This window comes from Callorhinchus milii, unplaced genomic scaffold (assembly GCF_018977255.1).
Source record: "Callorhinchus milii isolate IMCB2004 unplaced genomic scaffold, IMCB_Cmil_1.0 Scaffold4, whole genome shotgun sequence".
Taxonomy (NCBI): domain Eukaryota; kingdom Metazoa; phylum Chordata; class Chondrichthyes; order Chimaeriformes; family Callorhinchidae; genus Callorhinchus; species Callorhinchus milii.
In genome coordinates, this window is record NW_024704745.1 from 51,809,238 (window position 1) to 51,836,555 (window position 27,318).

General features: G+C 40.4%; 1 protein-coding gene across 4 annotated transcripts in view; it reads right to left on the reverse strand.

Moving 5' to 3' along the window:
• Positions 1 to 27,318, reverse strand: part of caska (calcium/calmodulin-dependent serine protein kinase a) — a 301,664-nt gene that overhangs the window by 16,603 nt on the left and 257,743 nt on the right. For all 4 annotated transcript variants that reach the window (XM_007901662.2, XM_007901648.2, XM_007901656.2 and 1 more), the window contains exons 12-17: positions 21,411 to 21,488; positions 14,695 to 14,775; positions 12,239 to 12,427; positions 8,021 to 8,099; positions 5,948 to 6,033; positions 1,126 to 1,194 (exon numbers count right to left, since the gene is read on the reverse strand). In XM_007901662.2, the coding sequence (XP_007899853.1) occupies positions 1,126 to 1,194; positions 5,948 to 6,033; positions 8,021 to 8,099; positions 12,239 to 12,427; positions 14,695 to 14,775; positions 21,411 to 21,488 (582 nt within the window). The remainder of the gene's footprint in view (positions 1 to 1,125; positions 1,195 to 5,947; positions 6,034 to 8,020; positions 8,100 to 12,238; positions 12,428 to 14,694; positions 14,776 to 21,410; positions 21,489 to 27,318) is intronic.

Here is a 27,318-nt window from a genome sequence, read left to right on the forward strand (position 1 = left end):
ATCAAGTCCTGGACGAGGGACAACTTTCCCAGCTGAACGTCACCAAGACCGAGGCCCTCCCGATTGGCTTGCGCCAGTGCCTCCGCACCTCAGGCGCTGGCAGCATCAGCCTCCACAGCTGCACACTCAACCTCACTAAGCCAGTCAGGAATCTGGGTGTCTTGTTTGACCCTGAACCGTCCTTTCTCCCCCACATCCGCATCATGATCGGCACTGCCTACCACCACCACCGCAACATTGCCAGACTCCGCCACTGCCTCACCCCTCAGGCTGCCAAAACCATCACCCACGCATTCGTCACCTCAAGGCTCGTTTATGGAAATTCCCTCCTCATCGGCCTTCCCAACTCTTCCCTTCACAAGTTGCAGATCATCCAAAACTCTGCAGCTTGTGTACTCTCACGCACCAGGCTCCGTGACCCCATCACTCTCACCCTCGCTCCTCATCCCTCAGAGGATCGAATTCAAGATCCTTGTTCTCACTTTCAAGGCCATCCATGGCCTTGCCCCCTCCCACCTCTCTGACCTGCTGACTCCCTACCAACCTGCCCCCTCCCTCCATTCAGTGGGCTCCGGCCTGCTCCATGTCCCCCACCCCACCCGCCCTATCAGCGGTGGCTGAGCTTTTAGCCTCTCTGCCCCCACACTCTGGAACTCCACCTGACAGTCCCTTTGCCTCGCTTCCTCTCTTGGCTCCTTCAAGGTCGTTCTCATGACCCTCCTCTTCGATCGTGCCTTCAGGCAACCTCCCACCTCTCTGCCTTCGCTCACCCCTACCCCACCCCTCCCCCATGCTTGGGTCCTGACCCTCGACTGTCCAGTGCCTTGGGACGTCCTACCGACGTGAAAGGCGCTCTATAAAGGTGATTTTGTTGTTGTTGTTGTTACCAAAAAGAACTTGAAAAAAGCATATCCCTCCGCTTCCATGGCATGATACAAACAAACAAACAGGGGAGGAGAAGATGAGATCTACTCATCTGTTCCGTTATCTTTGTTGTAAAATTGGTGTGCATGATGGACAGTACAAGCAGAACCAATCCTCACAGAAAGCTTGAGCAATCAGCAGGCAGTTAAGCTATAGAGATAAGGGGAAGGGAAAAGGACAGCTGTTCTCTAAATTTGTTACCTCACAGGAAGAAGACTGAGTGCGATAACTTGGCACAATCTTGAAGGTGATGCTTCCTCGCATTTCCCTCTGCAGAGAGAAAAAGGAAAGTGAATATTCATTAAGTTTGGATAAGAAATGGTTTGTGTTCATCTATTTGTTTGCACTATCACTACCTAACCAGGAAATATAAGTACAATATGAGAGAAACACAGCAGCTTTGTTGTGCTATTCTACAATGGAGCTTCACATTTTTGGCAAGTATATGTACTGACACACACACAATGCAATGCTGTATTGATATAAGGCTGTTGCAAAATTGCTGCAATTAAAAGTGGCTCTGTAATTCAATGTCCTATCAGTTCTGTCAAATTTGCCACTTTACTGCATATGTCGGAAATCAGATCATTTCAAAATCATGTTTCTGACTTTCATTTTCTGGCCTTTTTGTCTTTCCTGATCTTTAGAAAAAATCTGACTGGCTGGTGAAAGAAAAAACGCATCCTTTGCCTATACAGATTACACATGGGCCGTGAGCTCTATACCGAACACAGGTTCACATCCGAAATACATCCTATGACATTCCTGCCTGGTGCAATCACAGGATGAAGGAAAAGCTGACACAAGGCACTATTGGCCACTTTCACAACCCTGTTGAAATTGCTCAAGACCAGGTCTGGCAGAGGTCTGGGAGCAGGATATCTGACGGCCAGCATTTCCGTTCTGGCTGGAGTATGGTGTGTGACTCAGATATAGAGGAAACATAAAATAGAGGGAAAACAACAAAAAGCATACTTCAGATAAAATTTAGCTGTGCTACACTACTTACAAGAATATTGCTCTTTTAATGTTTTAAAATATAAAACATAACTGTTTACCAGTGTAAATAATAAAAAATGTGCAGAATGTTTACGAAGAAAGGTTTATTTCTTTAAAAACATCTGGACTAGATTTTCAAGTCAGGGAACCGAATCAGTAGTAAATCTGCCAACACCCACATTTCTCTTTCAAGCTTTGTGGTTGTAAAACTTAAAACATTTTCTAAATTAACTTTCCACACTGCAGCAGCTACTTTACTTAGCAGTGCCTCTGTCAGCAGGGAGCAATTGGTGGCTACAGTGTTAAACTCACCTTGATCCTTTTTCAATTATTTTTGCTTTTACATTAAACACAGCCTACTCTCAGGAAGCACGCCTGCAAATAACTATTCTAGCTGCAGTGCAGCTATAAAGAAGCATCCAGAAAGCAAGAAACAATTACTCCGGTGTAGAGTGGTGGAGAGCAATTCCTTTGTGCACCATTTCAATGAGTAACAACTGAATAGGTTGAAGAGGGAATTAAATGCATTTCTGGAAAAATACGAACCCATAAATCAAACTAGTAATAAATGAGTAGTAAATCAATTTCAAAATACAAACCATTACAGTTTCTGTGAACCAAACAATTTTGCAGATGTGGTGAAAACGCCCGCTAGACTCCTAGCACGCGCAAATGTGGACTCCAGGCTAGTGGTTGACAGCAGGTGGTTGCTGAATAGTTGCAATAGCTTGCTTTAATAGGTTTGACTGTACTTTCTGTATCGTGATGAACTAACGTATTGAGGGAAATATCAGATTGCGCATCAGTACAAAAGATTTGCTCTCCACCTACTAGCTCCTCAGTTGTGCCTCTGCATTGAGCAGGAAAAAGTCAGAAATCTGCTAGTACTGTAGCTTGTTTTTATTACTGCTGCTAGGTGGTAAATCACAGAACCACTGGCAGTAAAATTCCCAGTTACTGCCCAATGTATCACTCCTTCAAAGGTATTGCAGTCCAAAGGCAGAGCACAACAACGATAATTATTTTTCTGCATAGTTCAGAAGCTCAAACTATTGAAGTTGTGCAGTGCTTTTGTGGTTCTGACCAATTCATGAACCTCTTCATGTAGTTCAAAGGAGAAAATGAGACTAATTTGCAGTATAAACATGCACGCATTGGAAAGCAACAAAAAATGATGTTGGTCTGCTAAGCTTTATATAGGTACAACATAAGTGAAATGTGGTATATCCAGATCAGAGGCTTTTCAAGACGTGCTCCGGGATATAATTGGAAAAATCAACTATATGCAACTTAAAAATTAAAACATTTAAAAACATAAGAATACAATTAACTCCATTTGCATGCCATCTCACATAATCCTTAATCACTTCTCTCCAGAAATGCATTTAATTCCCTCTTCATCCTATTGAATTGTTACACATTGAAATGTTGAGCATTTCAGTGGGTAACAATTGTAAAAAATATATCATCCTATGCAAACATCGATTAGGTAACTTCAAAGTCCCTCCTTTCCAATCTAACCACTTATTTCCTCATATTTTAAATTCCTGATACCTAGAATTACTTCATTAATGATGTGGAAATGCCAAATGGCAAATTGCTGGGATACAGAGGGCTTTCAACCAGTGGCTGGTTTACTTTGCAGTATTTCCAAGCCCCCCAGTTCATATGTCTTCTATGGCAGCATTAGATCAAGGTGCAAAATTCAGGGTTGTTTGCAGTGCAGATCATAATTCTAGAAGATGCTGAATTAAACTGGGTATTTTCTAGACAATGCAAAAGGTGGTCTGAGGGCTCAGGTCTCACTACCTCACTAAAGAGAAAAAACAAGATTCAGTTCTACAGTGGCTATATACACTAGTCAGTGTGACATTGAGCCATACAGAGAAAGGTTTACATTCAATTCCTATTCTATGCTGAGTTTTCTTAGCTGGGTATCTTAGCAGGACTTAAAGGGTTAAATTATGAGGACAGGTTGCATAAACTTGGTCTCTATTCCCTTGAGTTTAGAAGGTTGAGGGGTGATCTAATTGAGGTTTTTAAAATAATAAACCGATTTGAAAGGGTAGATACAGATAAACTATTTCCTCTGGTGGGCTATCCAGAACAAGGGGGCATAATCTTAAAATTAGATCTGGGCCATATAGGAGGCAGTTTTTCACCAAAAGGGTAGTGGAAATCTGGAACTCTCTCCCCCAAAAGATTGTGGATGCTGGATCCATTCAAATTTTCAAGACTGAGATGAATAGATATTTGTTAGGTCAGGGTATTAAGGGATATCGGGCAAGGGCAAGTAATTGGAGTTGAGGTACAGATCAGCCATGATCTTATAGAATGGCAGAGTAGGCTCGAGGGGCTTTATGGCCTACTCCTGTTCCTATGTTTCTGTGGTGGGGGGCAACATTACATTGTTCCTGAACTAGGCAATGGGAAAGAGGAAAATAAAACAGCAAAGGTCCTATTCTTGATCCCAATTTATAAATTCCTGTTAAAAGCACACCTTGCATATGTTAAGTAAGGTTGGGATTGGGCTCAGTAGTCATGTTCCTATGGTTGAATTGTTTACTGATACTCCACATCTAAATTCACAAAAGTACCTGGGACTCCCATTATTCCTAACATACATAGCAATATAACTCATGAATCAATACCTTCAGGAGAGGAGGCTAGATAATTGGGGAAGGGTTGAGCAAAAGGAAAAATATGCAAATACACATCCTCACTAAATCAGATCCAGGAGGACATCTCAAAAGATTTAATCTCAGATAGGCATTTTTCACTGGTGAGGTTTATTTGGTGAAAATTCTACAAGATTATTTTGGCATTTATTCTCTGTAGTCGATGTTATGTTCTTATGAAATGCACAACACCAGTCTTTCTATTTCAGAAGCTACAAGCAAAAAATATTCAATGGTGAACTTTATCGGTGTTTAGCAATATTTCTGTTGCTTAATTAATTCAAGTTTTATATTGTAAGGGATTGATTTGTGGAAGTCTGCAAAAATAAGGGCCACAAAGGTTGATTTTGATTCATTTCTAGAGCCTTTTTGTTATATATTCTCAAGACTACACAGAGCTATTGTCATCTCGTGCTGCTGGGATGATGGTATGTGTGTTAGAGGGATCAGAAACAAACATCTACTCAGTTTATTGGGAGAGGGGAGAGATTTCCCACTTTTAAGAGTATCTTGCCTCAACAGCAAGAGAGTCCTGAGAATGAGACCAAGGGTAAGAAGAATGAACTATGAAGAACAGCTATACAGGCTTCTTTTCAAGCCTTGTTAGCTTTGAAAAGAAACCCATTTATTATTTTATTATTATTAACCTTATGGGGGTCCAGAAGATACCTAATCGATAAGAGAAACTTAACCTGAAAAGAGTTCAGATATAGAAAGGTTCAGCGTTTTGAAGAGTCAATTTAGGTCAGGCACCAGTAAATGTTTCATGACACAAAGGATCATCGACATCTGGAATGGATTACCGAGAAAGTTGGTTAAAAGGCAAAACACTGGAATTATGTAAGAAATGTCTCAATATGACAATAAGAAGGCATCTTAAAGGTAAGGCGATATTCTGAAAGGATGAGATTAAATAGTCCAATTTATTTTCTTAATCAGAAAATATATCACATTCATTAACAAATAACATTTGTTCTAAATCTCTACAACAATGTGCCTTTACAAAGGTAGCTTCCACTGAACGAGGTATGATATTTGACTTTACCACCTAGCATTTATTGGAGCTTATCTGAAACAGAATGTCAAATTAGTAACAATTTGTGTTAGACTTTGAATAGTTTTGTGTTGTGGGCCTGCTTGAACTAAGATCTGGGTTTTGAATGGTCAAAACTCATTTCACATTGGTGAAATGCCAAGCAGAACACAAAGGATAAATATACACTACTGTTTGGGTGGATTCAAACCTAGGTTCTGGAGGCAAAACCAAGTGTATCATAGTCCTCCCACTTCATCATTTTTACTTCATCAGATAACTAATTTTGTAGCACTATATACTATATACTCACAAGCATCTTTTGAAGCTGCTCCACTGTCTGGTTGGCTACGCTGATGCCATTTATTTCTCTGATTTCATCGCCAACATGGAGTGTTCCTGCAGATAGATGAAAAGAGAATTAGAAACAGAATATTTACATTAATCCATACAAAGTCTATAGGCTACGACTTAACGTAAGTGTTTATGGTATCAAATTTTCTGCCTCTTAAACAAATCTCATTATGCTAAACATTTTGAGCTCATTGGGAAATGGCATTATTGATCTCTGAAGACAGTTAATTACTGAAAGTGATGGCCATCAAAACTACATTTTTGTTGAAAAAGTTACATAAGAAAGTGATATAATGTGTTATTTTCACATTTTCACTTTTTAGTTCCAACTGAGTTTTTCTTTAAAATTAATTTATATTATTTTATCTTCTAAGATTTCCACATTTGAACTATTTCTCTTTGACCGAGCCTTCAGCTCCCCTCCTCGCTCCCTCCCTTCCCTCCCCTCACCCTGACCATTTCCCCCCTCCTCGCTCCCTCCCTTCCCTCCCCCTGACCATTTCCCCCCTCCTCGCTCCCTCCCTTCCCCCCCCTTACCATTTCCCCCCTCCTCGCTCCCTCCCCTCACCCTGACCATTTCCCCCCTGCTCGGGTCCTGACCCAACTGTGCAGCGCCTTGGGACGTCCTCCTGACGTGAAAGGCGCTTTATAAATGGAATCTTGTTGTTGTTGTTGTATTTCTATTTTCATTCTTCAGAGGTGATTATTTCATTTTTTTTCGCATTGTTTTGATAAAAGTGTATTATTGTTTTAAAATGTATATGAATTATTACACTGTCCATTTAAGGTTTGCATTCTAACTGTAATATAGTGAAATTAAGCAGTACAATTTAAAACAGAAGATTTCTATATGATTCTTATGGGTTTTGTTTCTGGAAGGGAAACACAAAGATATTGCTTATGCGGCTCACGGGCATTTCTCAAATCCGGCATCTCAGCAACCAAAAGGTTGGATCATCCTGGCCTAGACTATTGTTTCAATAAGATTTGGTTGGAAAGGTAACATCAGAGTCAAATGTGCAAGTTGGGTTAACAATCCATGTACACAATTTGTAGGTTGGGTTAACCAGGTGCAATCCATGTGTTTAAAGGTAATTATGCAATAAACCAATGTAAACGATAACAGAATCACAATCGCCTATAACTTTTTTCATTAGTTGTTGATTGCTAACTAAAAGACATCTCTATTAATTTACATATGGTTAACTCCACTCACAAATGTTGCCCATAACTTCCTAACCATACTCACAAATTAGACTCCATCATAGAGGGATGCAATAGTATTTATGTTGAAATAGTGGGGTAATCCTGCTACTTTATAAATCACTGTGCGACTGCACTTGTAATACTGTGTGCAGTTTTGGTCACTGCAACATAAAAAGGTGTTGCAGCGATTGAGAGGATTCAGAGGAGGGCAACCAAAATGATTGAGGGGATGGATGGACTGGACTACGAGGAGCGATTAGATAAACTGGGCATGTTCACACTGCAGAAGAGAAGGTTGAGGGGTGATATGATTACGGTCTTTAAGATTCTGAAGGGAATAGATAACGTAGACCATGATAAGCTGTTTTATCTTGTACGGAACAGTAGAACCAGAGGACATGGCCTGCGATTGAAGGGGGATACAGAACATATCTGCGGAAACACTACTTCAGTGAGCGAGTAGTATAGTTATGGAATAGGCTCCCTAGGGAGACAGTGGAAGCAGAAAATGTTGTTTGTTACAAGAACAAATTAGGTAAGATTTCTGCTAGAAAATAATACCTCACGATATAGTATATAGAGTGGGATGCGACATGTTGAGCGGTTACCAGGATGGTGGAAGGCGAACTAGATGGACTTTGGTCTTCTTTCACCTAGCAAATTCTTATGTTCCTATTTACAATTGCATGTGACTATTTGTCATATGTAATCAGAAACAAAACTGTAAGTAGAGCAATTTTCAACAATTTGTTGTGTTCAGTATCCTATTTAGCCAAAATTACTGTTCTTGGCTTTGTAACTACTTCATAATGAATTCTCAACTTACCTTGTCTATGAATCATTCCACCATGCATTATCCTTGCAACAATACAGTGGTTCAACTCATTCATTTTTAAAGTGATTCCCTGGATAAAAGAGTTAAAATTAAGAAGAAAGCAAAAAATAACAATGTTTATAAATGTATTAATTTGAAAATATTCTATGAAACATTTTACACTGACACAAAATGTTTCCTATATATAATAAAGAAACAGCATTTTTTCCTATTTGTACACTAAATCCATTCTCTTTAGGTTTCTCTATGCTGTTCTGCAAACAGCCACTAGAAGGTGTGCAAGAGCAATTTGAGAAGAAGTGCCCTTTAATTTTTCTGTCTGTATGTGGTTCCTACTTAGCACAGCTGAAAGTAGAAAGTCAATGGCAGATTACAAAGCCTTTGCTCCAACACCCCAGGCCACCATCTGCTTAGAAACTGAAGAACACTGCACTCGATGGTACTCCTAAATAAGGGCCAGTTGTTAAGATAAAATATTTGTAACATCTGACAAGTCATGCACTATTGGAATGCAGCACAAGGCACTACAGACATGATACTCTAAAATAACAATCAAAAAACAAATGCAAGGATAATTATACTCCTAGTAAACAGTTGGAGAATAAGCAGTCCTCACCTACACAGAACTGCATTTGTGTTCCAAAAAGTCACCATGCACTGGAAATATATTTTACTGGAAGTCATTGAGATCTGTAAAACTGTAAAAATGAGCAGTTCTACCATGCTACAAGAGAAGCAATGACATTTTAATGAAAAAAACAGGAAAATCTATAACCTCTTTAAAAAAAATCAATTTGGAAATTAAATTGGGTAGCATAATATCATTCTAAAATATCCAAAGTATGGTTTTAAAAAATTCAAAGGTCTTTAACATTTTGAATATATTTAAGCTTATAAGGATTGCAGATAACCTTGGAGTTTTGCAGGTACATTTTTTGTGAAGTGGTGCATTACAAGACAGAAGAGTGTATTCCTTCATATTCATTAATCTGATAAGAATCTGGCATAAAAGTAGGTTTAAACATGATAGAGATTCTTAATAACAGCATTTGATTTAGTGCCTAATGTAACTGAAACATGTCAAAGTGTTTCACAGGGTTTACCGTAAAGTGTAGTGAAATGTCCCAAATACAGCCATGGAGTGAATGACCAATTTTATTTGGGGGATTGTTGGAAAGGACACAGAGAGAAACTCCCTTCTCTTTTTGACTAGTGCCATTGGATCTTTAATGTACACCTAAAGAGGCAGATGGAATAGGCAAAAAACATCACTTTGACAATGCAGTACTCTCTCAGCACAGGACTGGAGTGTTGATTAAGCTCTGGAGCTAAAAGTCCCAACATGTGGCTTGAACCCACAACCTTCTGACTCAGGTGAGAGTGCTATCAACTGAGCCAGGCTGACGCACACTTTTACATATAGTGGAATCCATCCAATTTCAGTTCTTAAGATCAGCCCGTCTCTCTCCCTCTCCACCACCACCAATGCTGTATTTTATTTCCTCCTCTTAGCTTTTTGCAAATATTGTTTTTATAGTGGACTAATCTGTCCCAACAGGTCCAGTCTTTCAAGTATAGGAGAGGTGCTGGTCACCCGGACCACATCATTTGGACCCGATAGGAACCTTTTCAGTTGTTCTAAACTATTGAAAAACAATATTTTCCTAATATGAAGAGTTGTTGTTTGTCAAACTTACTCTATTTTTTTCCAATCAACTTCATAATGAAAAGGAAGAAAAGGTATGTATTAAATTAGAACCATCAGCTCACGATCAGATACAATTCTGGGGTCAGTTGGCCAGAGCTACTGGAATCAGAAACTGCATGGGACCCACCTGGATTTCTGAATATTGTGTTGACATGAAATGGTTAACTTCATACCTTAGTTTGCATCCAAAAAGGCACTGATTCCTTGTTTGTATGTATGTCAAAACTCAAATAGTGGTATAGGTGCATAACATACTTACGTTGCAATTAAATAATAACTTAAAATCTAGACACTTTCTAGCAAATTTCTTCAAGAATTTCCTTTCAAACCAGCTGGCAGCATAGACTTTAGCTACATCTTTGCTGCCATTTTCTTTTATTGCAAAGATTCATGCACATTTCTCAGATGCTGAGAATGTTTCCGTAAAGCCCTGGGAATCTGGTGTTAAACTGCATTGACTTTACCAATTTTTTTTATATAGTTCAACAGCATCCAATTCCAAGGTTGGTTATAAATACATGGCTTCCCATCAAAATTTGAAGCTATCCATTTATTGTTGTACATTTAAAATGTTATGTTTGCTGAGAGATTGCCATTATTTCCCATGTCTTTAAAACAATTAAGTTTGGTAGAAATAACACTAATAAAAAATGATCTCTTTATTGGCCACAGTTCTCCTCTAGTTTTGCCATTCCCACTTTTAAAAATACTATTAGGACCTGATATTTTCACAGACTATAAATTTCCCTCTCCCATGAGATGATCTTGAATTATAATTGTTCTATGCAGCCTATATAATTTTGTTGTTGTATTAGCTGTGAACATAGCCTTCTACATCAGTTTAAAATGTTTCAACGTCTTCACTGATGGCTTTGTGGATAAAGTCATTAAAGCCAAGTATTTGGGATTCTCTTCTTAGCTTTGTCAAATATCAGTAATTCTTTTCAATATACAAATTTGCCTGAGACTCAATCTTGCAAATGCTGGAGAGGTACTGGCCATTTGAAACATCAGATAGATTCGCTTTCATTACATCCAGGCTTGACTCTGCAAACTCCTTGCTTGTCGGCCTACCCAACTCCTCCCTCCATAGGCTGCAGATCATCCAGAACTCTGCAGCCCATGTCCTCTCCTGCACCAGGCTCCGTGACCCTACCCTCGCCCAACTCCACTGGCTTCTCATCACACAGAGGATACAGTTCAAGATCCTGGTCCTCACCTTCAAAGCCCTCCATGGTCTTGCTCCCCCCTACCTCTGCGACCTCCTAATCCCCTACCATCCTGCTCCCTCCCTCCCACCCCTCAGCGGGCTACGGCCTGCTTCACGTCCCCGTCTTGCTCGCCCCACTATTGCCGGGCGGGCCTTCTGCCACTCTGCCCCCACTATCGGGAACTCCATCCTGCAGTCCCTCCACCTCGCCCCCTCCCTTTCCTCCTTCAAGACCCATCTCAAGACTCTCCTCTCAACTGTGCTTTCGATCACCCTGCTTCTTCCCCCCCCACCCACCCTCCTCCCTCCCCGATCCCAACCCCCAGCTTGGGTCTGAAACTTTGACTGTCCAGCGCCTTGGGACGTCCTCCCGATGTGAAAGGCGCTATATAAATGTAATTTTGTTGTTGCTGTTGTGGATAGCCACATGTGTCAAGGGGCCTTTCAGCATTGATTAAACAAACACAGTTTATAGTACATGTGCTATATTCTTCAATGCTGCCATCTTCTCACATTTCTTGCTTTCCCCTTATCTTTTAATACAAATTTCTTCAAGAATTTACCAAATTCGTTTTTTTTCCTCTTGATATAGACTTACCTTGAACAGACATTTTGTGTAAATATATTTTTATTGCACTGACACAAATAAGGAATGAGAAAAACCACTCAAGTATTTATCTTTGATAAACCATATAGAATCTTATCCTAACAAAAACTCATTCATCTCCTGAGTTCAAGTTCAAAAGAGTTAAGTCCTGCCTCTATATCTGAAAATAGTACAAAGGAAACTTTTTTGCACAGTAATCTAACTAAAATTCCATCTTATTTATCACAGTGAAAATATGCTTACAATAGCTGATAACATAAATGCATACATGAAGGTAATAAAGGTGGCTAATTTGCCACTGAGAATATCGTGGTCAACAAAAGTGGAATTGGTCCTTGCATTTACACACACTGTCTATTTTATGCAGGTGTTGAGTAATCTTCATAAGTGAATACTTCAGATGTTTATGTAATCAAAAAGTATGGATTACAGGATAGAGCTAGTAGCGACCAATTGCATTGAAAGAGTTCACAGCTTGGAACGTTTATTACTAGGAACAAAGGAAAAAACAGGGCCAATCCATTTGCAATGTTGCTGCCTTGTCAAGTTATATTAAGTTATAACATGGCCTCTGCCATTACACTGCATGTTTTAGTCAATTAGACCTTCATGTATAAAACTGGTTAAACTGGCAGTTGTATTACAAGAAGATATTTGGTGTATATAAACCTCTACTGTACATACCATAGGTTCATCTGTGTTTTTTTGGAACTGCACCAGTCGAACCCGTGTTACATTTTCCATATCCATGTCTCCGTTTGCGCTTTCTGGTGAATCGCCGTTTAGATAAGGAGAGGTTGGTGGAGGTGTAACTCTCAGTGCTTCATCACTGTAAACCTCATGTGCCACAACGTCATGGGTCTGCAGTAAGGCCTAGATTTTAAAAGTAAGATAATATTTTAAAAATTAAACAGAGGGAAGAAAATGTTGCTCTCCCTTGTACTTGCACCTAATTTGTCCATTCCTGAAGGTGGTGATTCAGGCCGATGGAAGGTTGAAAAGTGCTGGTCACCCTCCATTATTACACTTTATTTTTCATGTCTGAGTCACGGTAATCGCAGGAGTTTGGATCATGAAAGCATCGCAATGGAACCCGATCCTGTTCTGACGAAGGGTTGTGGACCCGAAAGGTTGACTCACTTTAATTTCTACATAGATGCTGCCTGACCTGCTGAGTATTCCCAGTGACTTCTGTTTTTGTTTTCTGATTCAATATAATGTTGTTATAAATAGATTTGCTTTTGCACAATTGGGTGTGGGCACCAACATTTACTTTCACATAAAATTTTGCCTATGAAATACACAATTACAACACTTTACAGGATATTCTGTGAAGTTCTTTGAGACATGTGTGCTGGCTTCATCAGCTAGTATTCGGGAAGCCAAAATGGCCAACATTTGGTCACCGCCTACTATTTAGGGTGCAGGATGTGGTGTTAGCAACACGGAAGCTTTAAGGCTCTTCTTCCTCAATCTAGAAGTTCGTTTTTGCTCATAGTGATCATTCTTCATTTACTTCTTCAAACATAAAAGGAACAGCTCAAGATGAAGACTGACTGGTTCATCAGATACAGCGAGAATAAGCAAGTAGGTAAGCTTGATAATACACCATTTTTCTCTTTGACCGTGCCTTCAGCTCCCCTCTCGACTCTCTACCCCTTCCTCGCTCCCTCCCTTCCCTCCCCTCACCCTGACCATTTCCCCCCAGCTCGGGTCCTGACCCAACTGTACAGCGCCTTGGGACGTCCTCCCGACGTGAAAGGCGCTCTATAAATGGAATCTTGTTGTTGTTGTTGATGAAAACCTGCATTATCTGTTACCAGAAGTACTACCAATCCGCACAAAAATATTCCACCAGGTTTTCAAGTCCTAATACATTCATTTAGGCCAAATATATTACTGTCTTTTGTTCCTTGGGAAAGGGTGGAATTCCTAACAGAGTTGCTTGTACAAGAGCAGTAAAGACTGACAGAGGATTCTCGCTTGAGACTCACACCAATTCCACCATGGTATGGTTGCTCACCAAATATTTTCCAGAGCTCCTAAGTGCTGGCATCACAAAGGATCTTTTTGAAAGAGCTGCCCTTTCATCACATTCAAAAGCTGTTGCCCTTCCCCCACTATTTTACACTCCACTGATAAACCCAGCTCACACATTGGAATGAGCATTACATCAGCAGGCAGCAACCAGTCACCAGTAATTTCAATTTCAAGGCAGCACAACTATTGCTTGCTTCCGATGTAAAGCTCCAAAAATCTTATCAGGCAAAATGTTAGTTGATTGAAATCAACTGTCTCAAATCATGTCATTTAGTTATAATAGGATAAACGATGCATGAACGAGAGAGAATTCTATCCCTATCAGAAGTGATACAATTTGGATCCACCAAATATAAATGTGACGACGAGCACCAGGAACACTCTCCCTCCCCCTTTATTTCTGCTTTTAAAGTTCAAAGTTCTAGACCCGTCCATTGGTCCACAAACTTTGAATAGATCATTGCTGAATGTTATTAAAGAGCTGATTGCACAATCAACTCTTCAACAATGCTGAAAAACATACAATTTTGGTGTTCTGTGTATATGTCAAAGTGTGTACATGCAGAACAACAATAATAATAATTTGCATTTCTAGCACTTTTCAAGTCAGGACGACATCGCGAACCACTGGATAATGAGGGGTTTGCCAAAATCGTGAATGTTTTTTTCCCCGCAGTCTGATTCAACGTGATGGGAAGCGGGCAGTGTAAACCTGGCTACCTGCTCTTTGTCTCCATACTGCTGGAAGTTTCCAATCAATATAATTGCAGCAGAAAGATTTAGTTTTGAAGCACTATAATATTAGGAGTTTGGAATGCAATTATGAGGCATGTGACATGTGGTCTTTATCTTGATTAAATGCAAGCGTGGATGGGTGGTGCAAGGGGAGATTGTGAAAGAAAAGCAGGATTGTTTTATGTAGATTAAAAATGAGATGTTCATCCAGTTGCAGCCCATCATTCTGTGTAAATGAATATGCACTTGCATCTGTTAACTTGGAATGGGATGAAGTAGTTGAATAGTAGTCTATTGAAGATAGAACTGATGTCTTATCTATTAAATGTAAGCATTATAACAACAGCATTAGCTGATGCATTTACCATAAAATGAGGCTGTGTTAGGATGCACTTCAGTTCCTTTGCATCATTGTTTTCTGGATAACATGAAATCTCTTCCAGTACCTGAAACATATAATAAAAAAAGACCTTAGCAATTTGAAATTATTTATCAGGTGAGAATCTTTTCTTGCCCCTAAGGCTTTGACACGCTTTTCTGGAATTTTCCCATTATAAATACATATTATCAAAGTCATTACATATGATGGTAAAAAAAATTCACATTGTGTATTTGCAAAACCAAGAGATACCACTTTTTTGTTGTGCAAATCAGTTTAAAGCAGAGTAAAGTACAAATCTCTTTCAACAGTTTAGAGTGGATGAGTCTGCTATGCTTTATTGGTCTAATTTTGGCTGACTCTGCTGCACTTTAATAGATAGTCCATTTGGAGTCTGCTTGCGGCTGCATTTGCTGTAGTTTGACAATATGATAGATGAAGGGGAGGGGAAAAGAAGAGAAATGAGATATGGACAAGCTGATTCTGCAGTTTATCTTTCACTGGTTTGACCTACACTCACTGCTCCTTCCTCCACCCAAAAAGAAAATGTTTTCTGTAAGAGGCCAATGGGCATGAATAAAATAATCTGGTGTATGTGTTGCAATCAGATGGATGATGTAAAATCAGGGCACCAAATAGTTCTAAAGGATTATTACTGGTACGAGTCAACAAAATGTGCCAGTTTAGATGAAAGCTAGTTAATCATTGAGAGAAAAATTACACTGATCCATATCTGCAGATTCTGTGGCAAATCACTGATCTAACATTATTCCATGCCATTTTAAATTCACATAGAAAATGATTCTGAGCTACTCTTGAAATTAATGCATAAATCTTTTAAAGATCTTGTGGATTAGGTAGTAAATAAGTGATCATTGCTAATAAGTAATGATATGCAATTAGTGCAGCAATTCAGTTTAAGCAAATTGCTTAGGTATTAAAGGTGTAAGCAACGGATCAACATAATTTTTCTCTCAGTGATTAACTAGCTTTCATCTAAAGTTGATAAATACTATAGCTGATCTTTACAAAACTCCCTCATGTAAGTATTTATGGGTTGTTCACTCAGCGTAACACACTTTATGTATTACTTCCGAACAGTCTCATCAGGTTCGAGGGAAGGGGGGGAAGGTAAATTAAGTTTAGTTTTACTACAGTAGATCTTTTGTTGCCATAGATTACTTGGAGTGAGCCAAGCAGCATGTTTGGCAGGATTCTTATTCACTCATCCATTGTGCACCTTCTGGGTTAAGAGGATAAAGCAAGCGACCTTTTCAACTACACTAAAGAATGGAATAGAGGCACCAGGAGACACTTATTGCCATGTCAAGATGCAGTAGACACTGAGCGAGGGGGTTTAGCTACACTAGGAGATATGTGTAGTTACTTAGAACTATTAGGGGATAGAGCTGAGGTATCGGGAGACTCTGGAGTACATTATGCAAGTTATGCAAACCGTATGCAAAGAATGTCTAAAACACTAGACTTAAAAACAGCTTGAAGCTGTAATGGGAAGAAAGTAGGGTTAATATCCTGGAAGGCAATGATCAAATAGGCTGAAGGGCCTACTTCATCTGATCTTGTGAAAATAGATAAGGGATCCTATTCATCACTTGATCAGTTCCAGTGAATAAACAACTCAGGATCACTGGATAGAACAAAATGAGGCAACCGTAGCTGCTTTGCTGTAACCATCTACTGTCTTTTGAAACAGGCCTTGTAGTCAGCTGCTCAGAGCTTCTAACCAACCAGCTCCAATGACTCACTGATAGTAATCATCATATTTCAGCTGCCAGTCTGAATTCTGTGTGTGTGACATACCTCCTCATTTCTGGAATCACAGAGAAATGGACAATGTTATGAAAGAAATTTACCAGAGATCGGAAAGCGGTATGAAAATGTAGTTCCTTAGCAATGAGACACAGCTCTGGTTTTAACTTTCTATTCACAAAGAAGTCAATGTTGACACTTGCTGTCTGAGCTCACTCATGTAAAATGGCCATCGGAGGGTGGCCAGTGTCTGTGAGCCGAAGAGTGGCCATAGCATGAGCCAGTGTTTTCAGGAGAGGAGGGGAGAGAATTGGAGGGGGAAATAAATACATTAAATCAATAAGAGAAGATTTTATAAAAACTCATTAACTTTATACGAATAATTAAAAAACTACAGGAAGATTTGAAGACTGTTTTTATTGTAGTAGAAATTACCGAAAATGTAGGCTCAGTGAGTGAGAAGCACAGATTAAGTGTCACTAGGGATTTGTAATCTGTTCTCAAGAGGTCAAAAATACATTTTCAATTTAGCTCAAAGAAACAAATTGCCACTCCTTCCTGACTATCCTTGACCAGATCTCAAACAGCTTTTATTTGTGCTGCTTTTTTCAAATGGGTGAAGTAACAAAGCTTCAACAGTGCTTGTCCAGGATCAAGGTTTTGTCTGCGGAGGGCATTTCTCTGCTTTCCTGACCTTGATCCTCTGGAATTTATTTTGTACTACAGCTAAAATGTCTAACATTCAGTCTTGTATAAAAGGAAAACAGACCTGGGGCCCTGTACTGCTATGTATACATCAAGTACTTTCACCTCTGCAATTAACAGAATACGACAGAAGGGTCACATCAGCACAATACACTGCCTTTGTTAATGTGCTTCAAAAATAATTATTTTGTTCTGCTTTTTCAACCCACTTGAAGTGATAATGTTGCAATGTTATATGCTCCAGGATCATAGAATATTACAGCACAGAAGGAGGCCACTCGGCCCATTGTGCCACTCCCCTGCTCTTTCCCCATAACTTTGTAATTTTTTCCTTTTCAAGTACCTATCTAATTCCCTTTTGTAAGTTGTTATTGAATCTATTTTCCCCATCCTTTCAGGTAATGCATTCCAGACTGTAACAACTCTGCGTAAAAAAAAAAAAATCTCATCTTCCCTCTGATTCTTTTGCCAATTAACTTAAATCTGTGTGCCTGCCTTGGTTATTGACCAACATGCCAGTGGAAACAGTTTATCCCTATCATATGCAAACATTATTCCCCTGTTCAAAAAGGGGCAGAAGGGTAAACCTGGGAACTACAGGCCAGTCAGCCTAACGTCAGTAGTGGGAAAAGTTCTAGACTATGATCTGGGACAAAATCAATTTCCACTTAGAAAAATATGGGTTAATAAAGGACAGTCAACACAGATTTGTTAAAGGCAAATCGTGTCTAACAAACCTGATAAGAGTTTTGATGAAGTAACGGAGAGGATGGATGAAGGTAGTGCAGTTGATGTAGTTTATATGGATTTTCAAAAGGTGTTTGATAAAGTGCCACGTAAGAGACTTGTAAGCAAAATAAAAGTCCACGGTATTAAAGGGACAGTAGCAGCATGGATACAGAACTGGCTGGGAGACAGAAAGCAGAGAGTGGTAGTGAACAGTTGTTTTTCTGACTGGAAGGAAGTGTGCATTGGTGTCCCTCAGGGTCTGTATTGGGATCGCTGCTGTTTTTGATTTATATAAATGACCTGGACTTGGGTATAGGGAGCACAATTTCCAAGCTTGCACATGAGGAAGAATGAGTACTGTGTTCAGTTCTGGGCACCAGATTTTAGAAAGAATGTCAAGGTATTGGAGAGGGTGTAAAGGAGATTTACCAGGATGGTACCAAGAATGAGGGACTTCAGTTATCCGGAGAGGCTGGAGAAGCTAGGATTATTCTCCTTGAAGCAGAGAAGGTTAAGAGGAGACTTAATAGAAGCTTTCAAAATTATGAAGGGATTTGATAGGGTGAACAAGGAGAAACTGTTTCCACTGGTGGGTGGGTTAGTAACCCGAAGACACCGATTTAAAATAGTTGTTAAAAGAAACAGAGGCAAGGTGAGGAGACATTTTTTCACACAGCGAGTAGTTCGGATCTGGAATGCATTGCCTGAAAGTGTGGTAGAAGCCGATTCGATAACAATTTTTAAGAGAGAAGTAGATAATTATTTGGGGAGGCCAAGTTTGCAGGGCTATGGGGAGAGCGCGGGGGAGTGGTATTGATTCAGATAGCTCTTTTCAAAGAGCCGGCACAGACACGATAGGCCGAATGGCCTCTTTCTGCTGCATGTCCCTCGCCTTGCTCACCCCACTATTGGTTAGCGAGCATTCTGCCACTCGGCCCCCACCCTCTGGAACTCCATCCTGCAGTCCCTCCGCCTCACCCTCTCCCTTGCCCCCTTCAAGACCCATCTCAAGACCTTCCTCTTCGACTGTGCTTTCAATCACCCTGCTTCCCCCCCTTACCCTCCACCCTCCCCAATCCCAAGCTCGGGTCCGAAACTCTGACTGTCCAGCAACTTGGGATGTCCTCCCGACATGAAAGGCGCTTTACAAATTTAATTTTTTTGTTGTTGTTCCATGCTGTATAATTCTATGATTCTACTCTATCAAAACCACTCATAATATTGAACACCTCTATTAAATCTCCCCATAAACTTCTCTGGTCTAAGAAGAACAATCCCAGTTTCTCTAAGTCATTCCACATAACTAAAGTTCTTGATCCCTGGTACCATTCTCTACATGTCAAGTTAACTTTTTTGAATTCCTTTTACTCAAAATTGTGCACATGGGTTTCAGGTGATCTGACTTTTTTTGTCACAAAGTTGGAAAAGAGTCAGATTTTAACTCACAAGCTATCATGAATCACTCTTATGTTGTTCGAGCCAGATGATGCAACAATAACTTCACACGGGCAGTGTCTTGGACTACATCTGAACATGGGTAAGGAGGGGGTATGGTGGAGGGATTTAGGCAGAGAATTCCAAAGTTTTGGAAGTTGTGGTTGAAAGCATACCCATCGATGATGGAACAACACCAACACATTACATTTGTATTGTACCTATCACATCAGGAAGACGTCCCAGGGCGCTGGACCTGAGCAGGGCGTTTGGATCAGGAGGGGTGGAGAGTAGGGAGAATAGGGCTAGGAGGGTGGCCGAAGATGTAGGTGAAGAGGAGGGTCTTGAGACATGCCTTGAAGCAGGCAAGAGAGGGAGCTAGGTGAATCAACTGTAGGATGGAGTTTCAAAGGGTGGGGGCAGAAAGACTGAAGACCCAACTGCCGAGGTGGGGCGGGCCTGGCGGGGGTCGAGGAGCAGGCCAGAGCATGCTGAGCAGAGGGACTGGACAGGTTAATATGACGTTAGCAGGTCAAAGAGATAGGAAGGAACAAGGTCATGGAGGACTTTGCAGGCAAGGACGAGGATTTTGAACTCTATCCTCTGGGGGATGGGGAGCCATGGAGCCGGGCGAGGATGGGGGTGATAGGGTGACAGAGCCTGGTGCGGGAGAGGACACAAGCTGCAGAGTTCTGGATCATCTGCAGCTTGTGGAGGGAAGAGTTGGGAAGGCCAACAAGCAGGGAGTTGCTGTTGTTGAGCTTAGATGTAATAAATGCATGGATCAGGGTTTTGGTGGCTTGAGGGGATGTTGTGGAGGTGGGGGAAGGCAGAGCGGGTCATGGCACGGATGAGGTGTAGAAAGGATAGTTGATGGTCAAACAAAATGCCAAGGGTCCGGACTGGCTTAGTAAGGTGGAGTGTGCATCCGTGGATGGTGATGCTGCCAGTGTCTGAGGTGTGGAGACGCTGATGGGAGCCAATCGGGCGGGTCTCGGTCTTGTTGACATTCAATTGGAATGGAGGGGACGAGAGACATGTAGAAGACTGAATGGAGCCAAGTGAACGAAGGAGTCGTTGATGGAATGGGGTGTAAGTTTTTGATCCTCTACAAAAGGCAATGTAAATTTCATCCAATAACTATTCAAAACCAAGTCATGTCTCATTTAGGCGATTTGTTGAGTCGTGATTGAAGCCATCAGTGCTTTGAAAAAGAGCCGTAGTTTTCTTTCAGATCTTACTTTGTGGCCTAGAGTCAACTGTGGAGTCCTGTAGTTCAGTGATTAGAGCACTCGCCTTGCAAGCGAGACACCTGGGTTCAATTCCAGGCAGGGTGAAACCTTGGGAAAGTTTCCTTACTCCACATACCTAATAATAATCCCTCCAAAACAAAAAACAATAATAAATTGGTAATTTTCAATCCACGACTATTTGTCGGACACTGCTGTGTGCAATTGGCTGCCGCGTTTCGCCCACAAATATACGGTTAATTCACTTTAAAGCATACTCTGTGAAGGGCTTTGAGATGTCTAGAAGACATGAAAAGCGCTATATCAAATGCAACGATTGTTATTATTAATATAACTGGTCAGAGGTCTCTCCTGACCTCTAACAGCGGTGCCATCAAGTTTCAAACACAATAACGCCACATACCTGATGGTTTCTAGGGCCGGAAGGAACCAAAGAGAAATGAAGTTAATGGAGTTCTGAGAATCGACTTGGCCTTCAATGACACATCACTTCAGGCAGGATATACTGAGGGCCCTATAAGGGAACAACTACATGTGCAATGTTATTTCTCCATATGCACAATGAAGTCAGGCCACTCAGAGGTATGTAAGCAAAGCTGTTATACACTGTGCCATTCTTAGTAGTTCCCCCTTCTTTTGCGTGTATCATTCTTCACACTTAAAAGAGCCAATATATACCTGTCAGGCTGGGCTTCATATCTTTCAGAAAGCACAAGCTTGAGATGACCATTGTGTAATAGAAACATCTCATTGACATGCTTAAAGGGTAATGAATTTAGAAGAGGAATGGTAACATGAATGAGGAGCTACATACCTCTTTAGCCCTCTGTACAGCATCACTTGGTGGATTTCTAATCTGTGGCGATGACTTTGTGTTGATCTTGTCATATAACTGGGGAGGAAAAACACTTCAAAATAAGGCATGAAGAGATACAAACAGTAAACAAAAGTTAACACACCCATTTCCTTTTCCTAAAATTGCTGTTTACATATACTAAGTGTAGTACAGTTGACACAATATTCATCAACATATCCCACAAGCTGAAATTGGCATTTGACACAGAAAGTGCTTTCTGGTGTTGAGCTGTATTTTGAGCAGATTTCATGACCATTCGCATAGAAATGGTTGAAGACTCCCTCTTTAGATGGCCACTAAAAGTAGAACCAGATGTGTATTTTTCCACATACAATTTAAAATCACCATCTTTCTTTTAACGTAAACATTAGCAACTGTATAATGTTTAATTAAATATCTATAAGGGGAGAGCAATGAAGCTCTCCTCTGTACTGCACGGGCAGATTGAATTTTAACGATTTGTTTAGGATGGATTATTTCTGAATCCAGCACTTATTTGACTTGAGATGTAAAGCAACACTTAACGACACACATGCAGATCCAATGACTGCATCATTTAAAACAGTCCTCCCACATTTCAGCCTCCCTCTTCCTCGTGCAATTCAATTCTTGGTAAGACATCTTTTCTGACCCATTATGATTATAATAGAGTTGTGATCACTCTTTCCCACTATTTCACGATGGTACACAAGGGAGCCTACCTTGTAATGAAGTCACAAAATACAGCTATTATTACAGCACAGTAAATATGTCAAGAGCAAAGTCAAAGTCTTCCACAAAATTACTTCTACAGAGAATCAAGCCTTCTAGATAAGAGTTTCATAGACTGTTTACAGAAATAGGCCATTCGGCTCAACCAGTACATGCCAATGTTTATACTCCACGAGTCTCCATCCACTCCTTATTCCTTCCCATACCCTTCTATTCCTTTCTCACTTGTGTATATTTAGCTTACTCTTAAATTCATCTATACTATCCGCTTCAACCACAGCTATGAGCAAAATGTTCTACATTCTCACTCCCCTGTGCATGAAGTAGTTCCTCCTAAATTCTCTTTTAGATCCCCAAGTCGCCAGCTTATACTCATATCCCCCTGATTACAGACTCTCTAACAAGTGGGAATACCTTATTTATACTAACCTTATCAAGCGTCTCTTCTCTAAACAAAAACAGAACAAACTTGTCTAGTTTATATCCATCATCTTGTCTTTTAAAAAGCTAACTTCAATAGACAGTAAGATGAAACGATGTGCAGCATAAACACTAAACTAGATAGAAAACTGCATTTAATCACAATAGTTGGAAGAAAAGGGGAGTTGACAGAAATTGTGTGGGGGGGGGGGGAGAGGAAAAGGAAATCAGTAAAGATAACAGCAACAAGAAACTAGTGCAACAGCTATTAACTGCCTGCCAAAAGTAAACCGAGCAACAGTAAATTGTTTAGGTCAATTGAAGAGGCTGCAAGGAATTGTAATATGATAATTCTGCCTTGAGCTTTTGCCATTTCTGCCAAATATAACATGATCTCAGGCAGCAAATGAAAATTCCCTTCCCTTCTCAGATTGGGTAACTACTTGGCTGAACACATCTCTGAACATAATCCTGACCTGAATGTGACACATCCATCTTCCCACTTACTCTGACCTTTACATCTTTGGCCTTTCTAATCTACTGAAACATAGCTCAAGGGAAGCTACAGGAGCTGTGTCGTTTCCCCTGGAAATTCTTTAGCCCACAGATCTGAATGTATCAGTTGGAATTGACAACATAAAACAGAGGAATCACCCAAAAATTACAGCTCTGCAAACTTTGGAAATAAGAGAAGAGCTCTAGATATAAATAAGTGAGATGCAAAAGCACTCCACTGATTGTCCAATGGTTAAAGGCCCTGCCTGCTGTAGACTTAGGCAGCAGGTGCTGAGTAAGTCTGGTATGCAACATTAGACATGGACCTAGAGAACATCAAGGTGGCTGGCATGTCACAAGTTATTTTGTAAAGGTCCTCCACTATGCAAATATCCATCAGATAGCTGATGAGGAAACTCTGAGGCTTGGGACAACAGCTGCATAAAGACGTTACTTGGAGTCGAGTAAACACAAGTTCATATATCCTGGACTTAAAATCCAGCCTGATTGGTACGCAGAAAGGGAAGTAGCTGCTGCTCAAGCTCCGCACCTCCAGGTAAGAGATAAGCTGAACTGCGTCCAAGGTGACATGCTTACCAATGGTATGTCAGAATCGAGTTAACCCTCTCTAGTTCCAGGGCCAGGTGGGGTGGATCTGTAGTACTCCGGGGTACTGTTGATGACAGCTCAGCCAGCCTGGCTTATCTGTAGGACTTTGAGGGGCAGACCAGTCACTGGGGGCAGGGATTCTTCCCACTCAGCTTCTTTTACCCTTGCAAGCCAAAGTTCTAACTGGTAGGGTGATCTGAGTTGGACAAGAAGTGAAAAAGCTTGCCAGAACGTGCTCTCAATGGCAAGCTATGTGGTTTTAGCTGGTTAGATATTTTTGGGTGTCTGACACATGTGGAAACCCATCACCATGCTTAAGAGTATCCAAACCAAACTGAAAATTCAATGCATCCCACCTACACATGGAAATTTCAGAGATAGATTGTTGGAATGGAATACGCACTCTCTCCCTGGAAGGACACATCCTGCTTTCTTAATTCTGGAAAGCATTAGGCGCAGATTTGCAGGAGCTGTGTGTGAGGATTCCGTTGCCAGACATGCCACCTCGGAGCCAGTTCAGCTCCAAGAAGACCATTCTTACCTCCCCCCCCCACCAAGGAGGATATTCACCCAGATACACACTCTGGGGACCCCAAGCCTTGGCTCTTGCCAACCTAGAACTAATACTCTCTGGAATGAGGTAAGCTGGATATGTCTTTCCAGGGTCAGAGTGTCCATTTCATTCCAATATACAGGAATGTCCATGTGTACATGGGATGCTTGGGACCTTGTTTGGCTTGAATAGTCTTAAAATGGTGATGGGTTTCAGCATGTTTCAAGACACCTGGCTGACCAAAAAAAAAAGGCTTAATCCATACAAATAGAATCACAGGTTCAAATTCTATGTTTAAGCTGGGGCATAAGAATTAACCGGAATAGCTCCTGTATGGGGAGGGAAAGGGGAAAGAGTGAAATCAGCTAGAGGTCCAACTCCAAATTGGTATCCAGTGACCCCCTTCTAGAAAGTGTGTATGGACATCAAGTGAAGACAAAATTGGGCCTTGCTGTGATGTCTTTCAGGGTCAAAAAACCAATCGACCTTCACCGTCTAGATTCACTATTGAGGAAAAAACACATGTGCAAGATGCCAACAAGCAGCCACTATCTATGGCTTCACAACGCAGCACAAACGTCCAATGTCTTCAAAGAAAATGGAATAAGAGGGGAGAAAATTAGCAAAAAATAGTGGGATGCAGAACTAAAAACAAACAAAACTTCAAGATCTATGGAACGGAAATATATTTCAATACCAAGATTACAGTAAAGAGATCAAAAGACTAATGATAAAGCTGATTAAATAGAAAAACTCTTAAATAATAATTATTAGAAGCTGTAAACAGTCAATACAGGATAACTGAGTATCGAAAGGAATATGACAGAAAAATGGATAGTGGGTAGCAGCAAGAGCGATTTTTTTGGTATATAACTAGTTGATGAAATGTCAATAACCACGATCCTATAAATGAAAAGATGGGTAGCATTGTTGGAAAATAACAGGTATGGTGAGGGAATTCTTCACATCATATCTACATGAATGAAAGTCATAGACAGATTCCTGATGTAATAATTTTGGCTTAAGAACACACAACAGATGTAAAGGATAGTAAATCTATTATGACAAAATCGAAAGCAATAAATGTCTAAAAGCAGCTGGATAGGATGATACAGAACACAGAATCCTCAAGGAAATGAGAAAAGCATATATGAGGTTTTGGTTATTATATTAATACTGTAAATCCAGTCTGCACCAGGGAAGTGGAGAACAGAAACTGTTATCCCAATATTCCATCCAGCAGTAAGATTAACTAAAGCATTGTTGTCCAATTAGTGATTCCGTCTCCAAAGGCACTGTGAGTTGCAGTGCTAGTCAGGCTATGAGACCACACTCCATCCCACATCCCCCTCGCCTCGCTCCCACCCTTGCCTCCTACAGAACATGTCTCAAGGCCCTCCTTTTCGACTGTGCCTTTGGCCAGCCTCCTACCCTTCCTCCTTCTTTATCCACCTCCCATCCCACTTCCTGCTGGGGTCCACATCCCTGACTGTCCAGCGACTTGGGATGTCCTTCTGACATGAAAGGCACTATGCAAATGTAATTTTGTATTGTATTTTGTATTGTATTGTACACAACCGATTCTCAGAATGTGCTGATTTTGTTAATTTAGCCAAAGCAAAGCTGTGATGCCCTCCAGGGCCTGCTGGCACTCACCAGCCAGCCTCACAAATGAAGAATGATGACTTGGGTGAGGTAAAGGAGAGCTGCTGATACCCATGAGACTGTACCCCAACTATACTAAACCTTTCATAAAAATGGTTACCAAAAATCCTTGGTTTGTTTTTCCACCTCCAACTGCATCATTTGTCATTTGCTGCTACTTTTCAAATCATTATTTTTTGAAAATAAGATCAGTTGAATACTAGAGGCATGGGAAATATTGGAGTATGAAATTTGCCCAACACTGGTAGAAAACAAGCTTTTATGTTTACCTTTTAAACATTATCACTCTGTATTGTACAAACAGGGAGACATGTACTTGGTTATTGCTGTTAATTTCTACAAGCATGAAGATGTAGATTGATCAAAACAGCCACATACACATATTTCCCCTGATCTAATGTTACCACTTGGGGTCAGTAAAACATTTGTATTGTTTTGCAGAAAGATTCAGTAGGGTTATCCTGACGAACAACACGTCTCAAGGCCCTCCTCTTCGACTGTATTTGGGGCTGATCCCTATTGACGTAACTTGGCTGGTAGATGAGACTAGGATTTGGCAGCTTGATAATCAGCTGGCTATGTCAGTCAAGACACTTAATACAGTCGAGTTGAAAAAGTGCAGTAACAGAAAAAACTGAGTGCCTGAAAAATGGTCTTGAGATGCAAAGTGCGCCTTGTGTAGGGAATCCCATGTATATCATGCCAACTCGTTAGAATTCTGCTCCAACCTAAAAACGTTTCAGAATTGAGATCAGATGAATCGGCATGATATATTGGATTCCCTGCATGAAATGCACTACAAGTCTTAAGGCACCATTCCCAGAGCTCACAACCATTTACGCTGCAGTTTTTCCGTTTGAGTACTTGTTTCAACACCATTAACTAATTTGTATAATTTTATCTGAAACTGTTCAAACATAACTATTTGATGCATCTGTAAAACAGTTTTAATAAAGATTTATTCAAATTATGACTGTGGTAATTTAACACCAGCTCCCAACACAAACATCTTACTTTATTTATTATGTTTGAATATTAACTGTTCGTAAGGTAGACAGTTAGGAAAATGATCCTCGAATGATTGTAATTTCACACATGTATACAGACAGCCCTATTTCATTATACAGTCTCTGCTTATAAGATAGTTACAAAAAGATGCTTTCTTTCAAAATGCAAACATGTTTTTTTTCAGCTATCTGTATTTTGACAGGGTCATTAGAATGATTGATGAACTGCTGTAAACCTGTGATTGTATATTATTTGTATGAAGGCCTTATATGTGGTCAGCACACATTAGACCCAGTTCTAACCTTCAAGACCTTGGACACTGCTTAAAGCAAATTATTAACTGTATAGAAAGACTTTTCAGATTTCCCATCTACATAAAGAGTCAATACAAATGGTGGTGGTCAC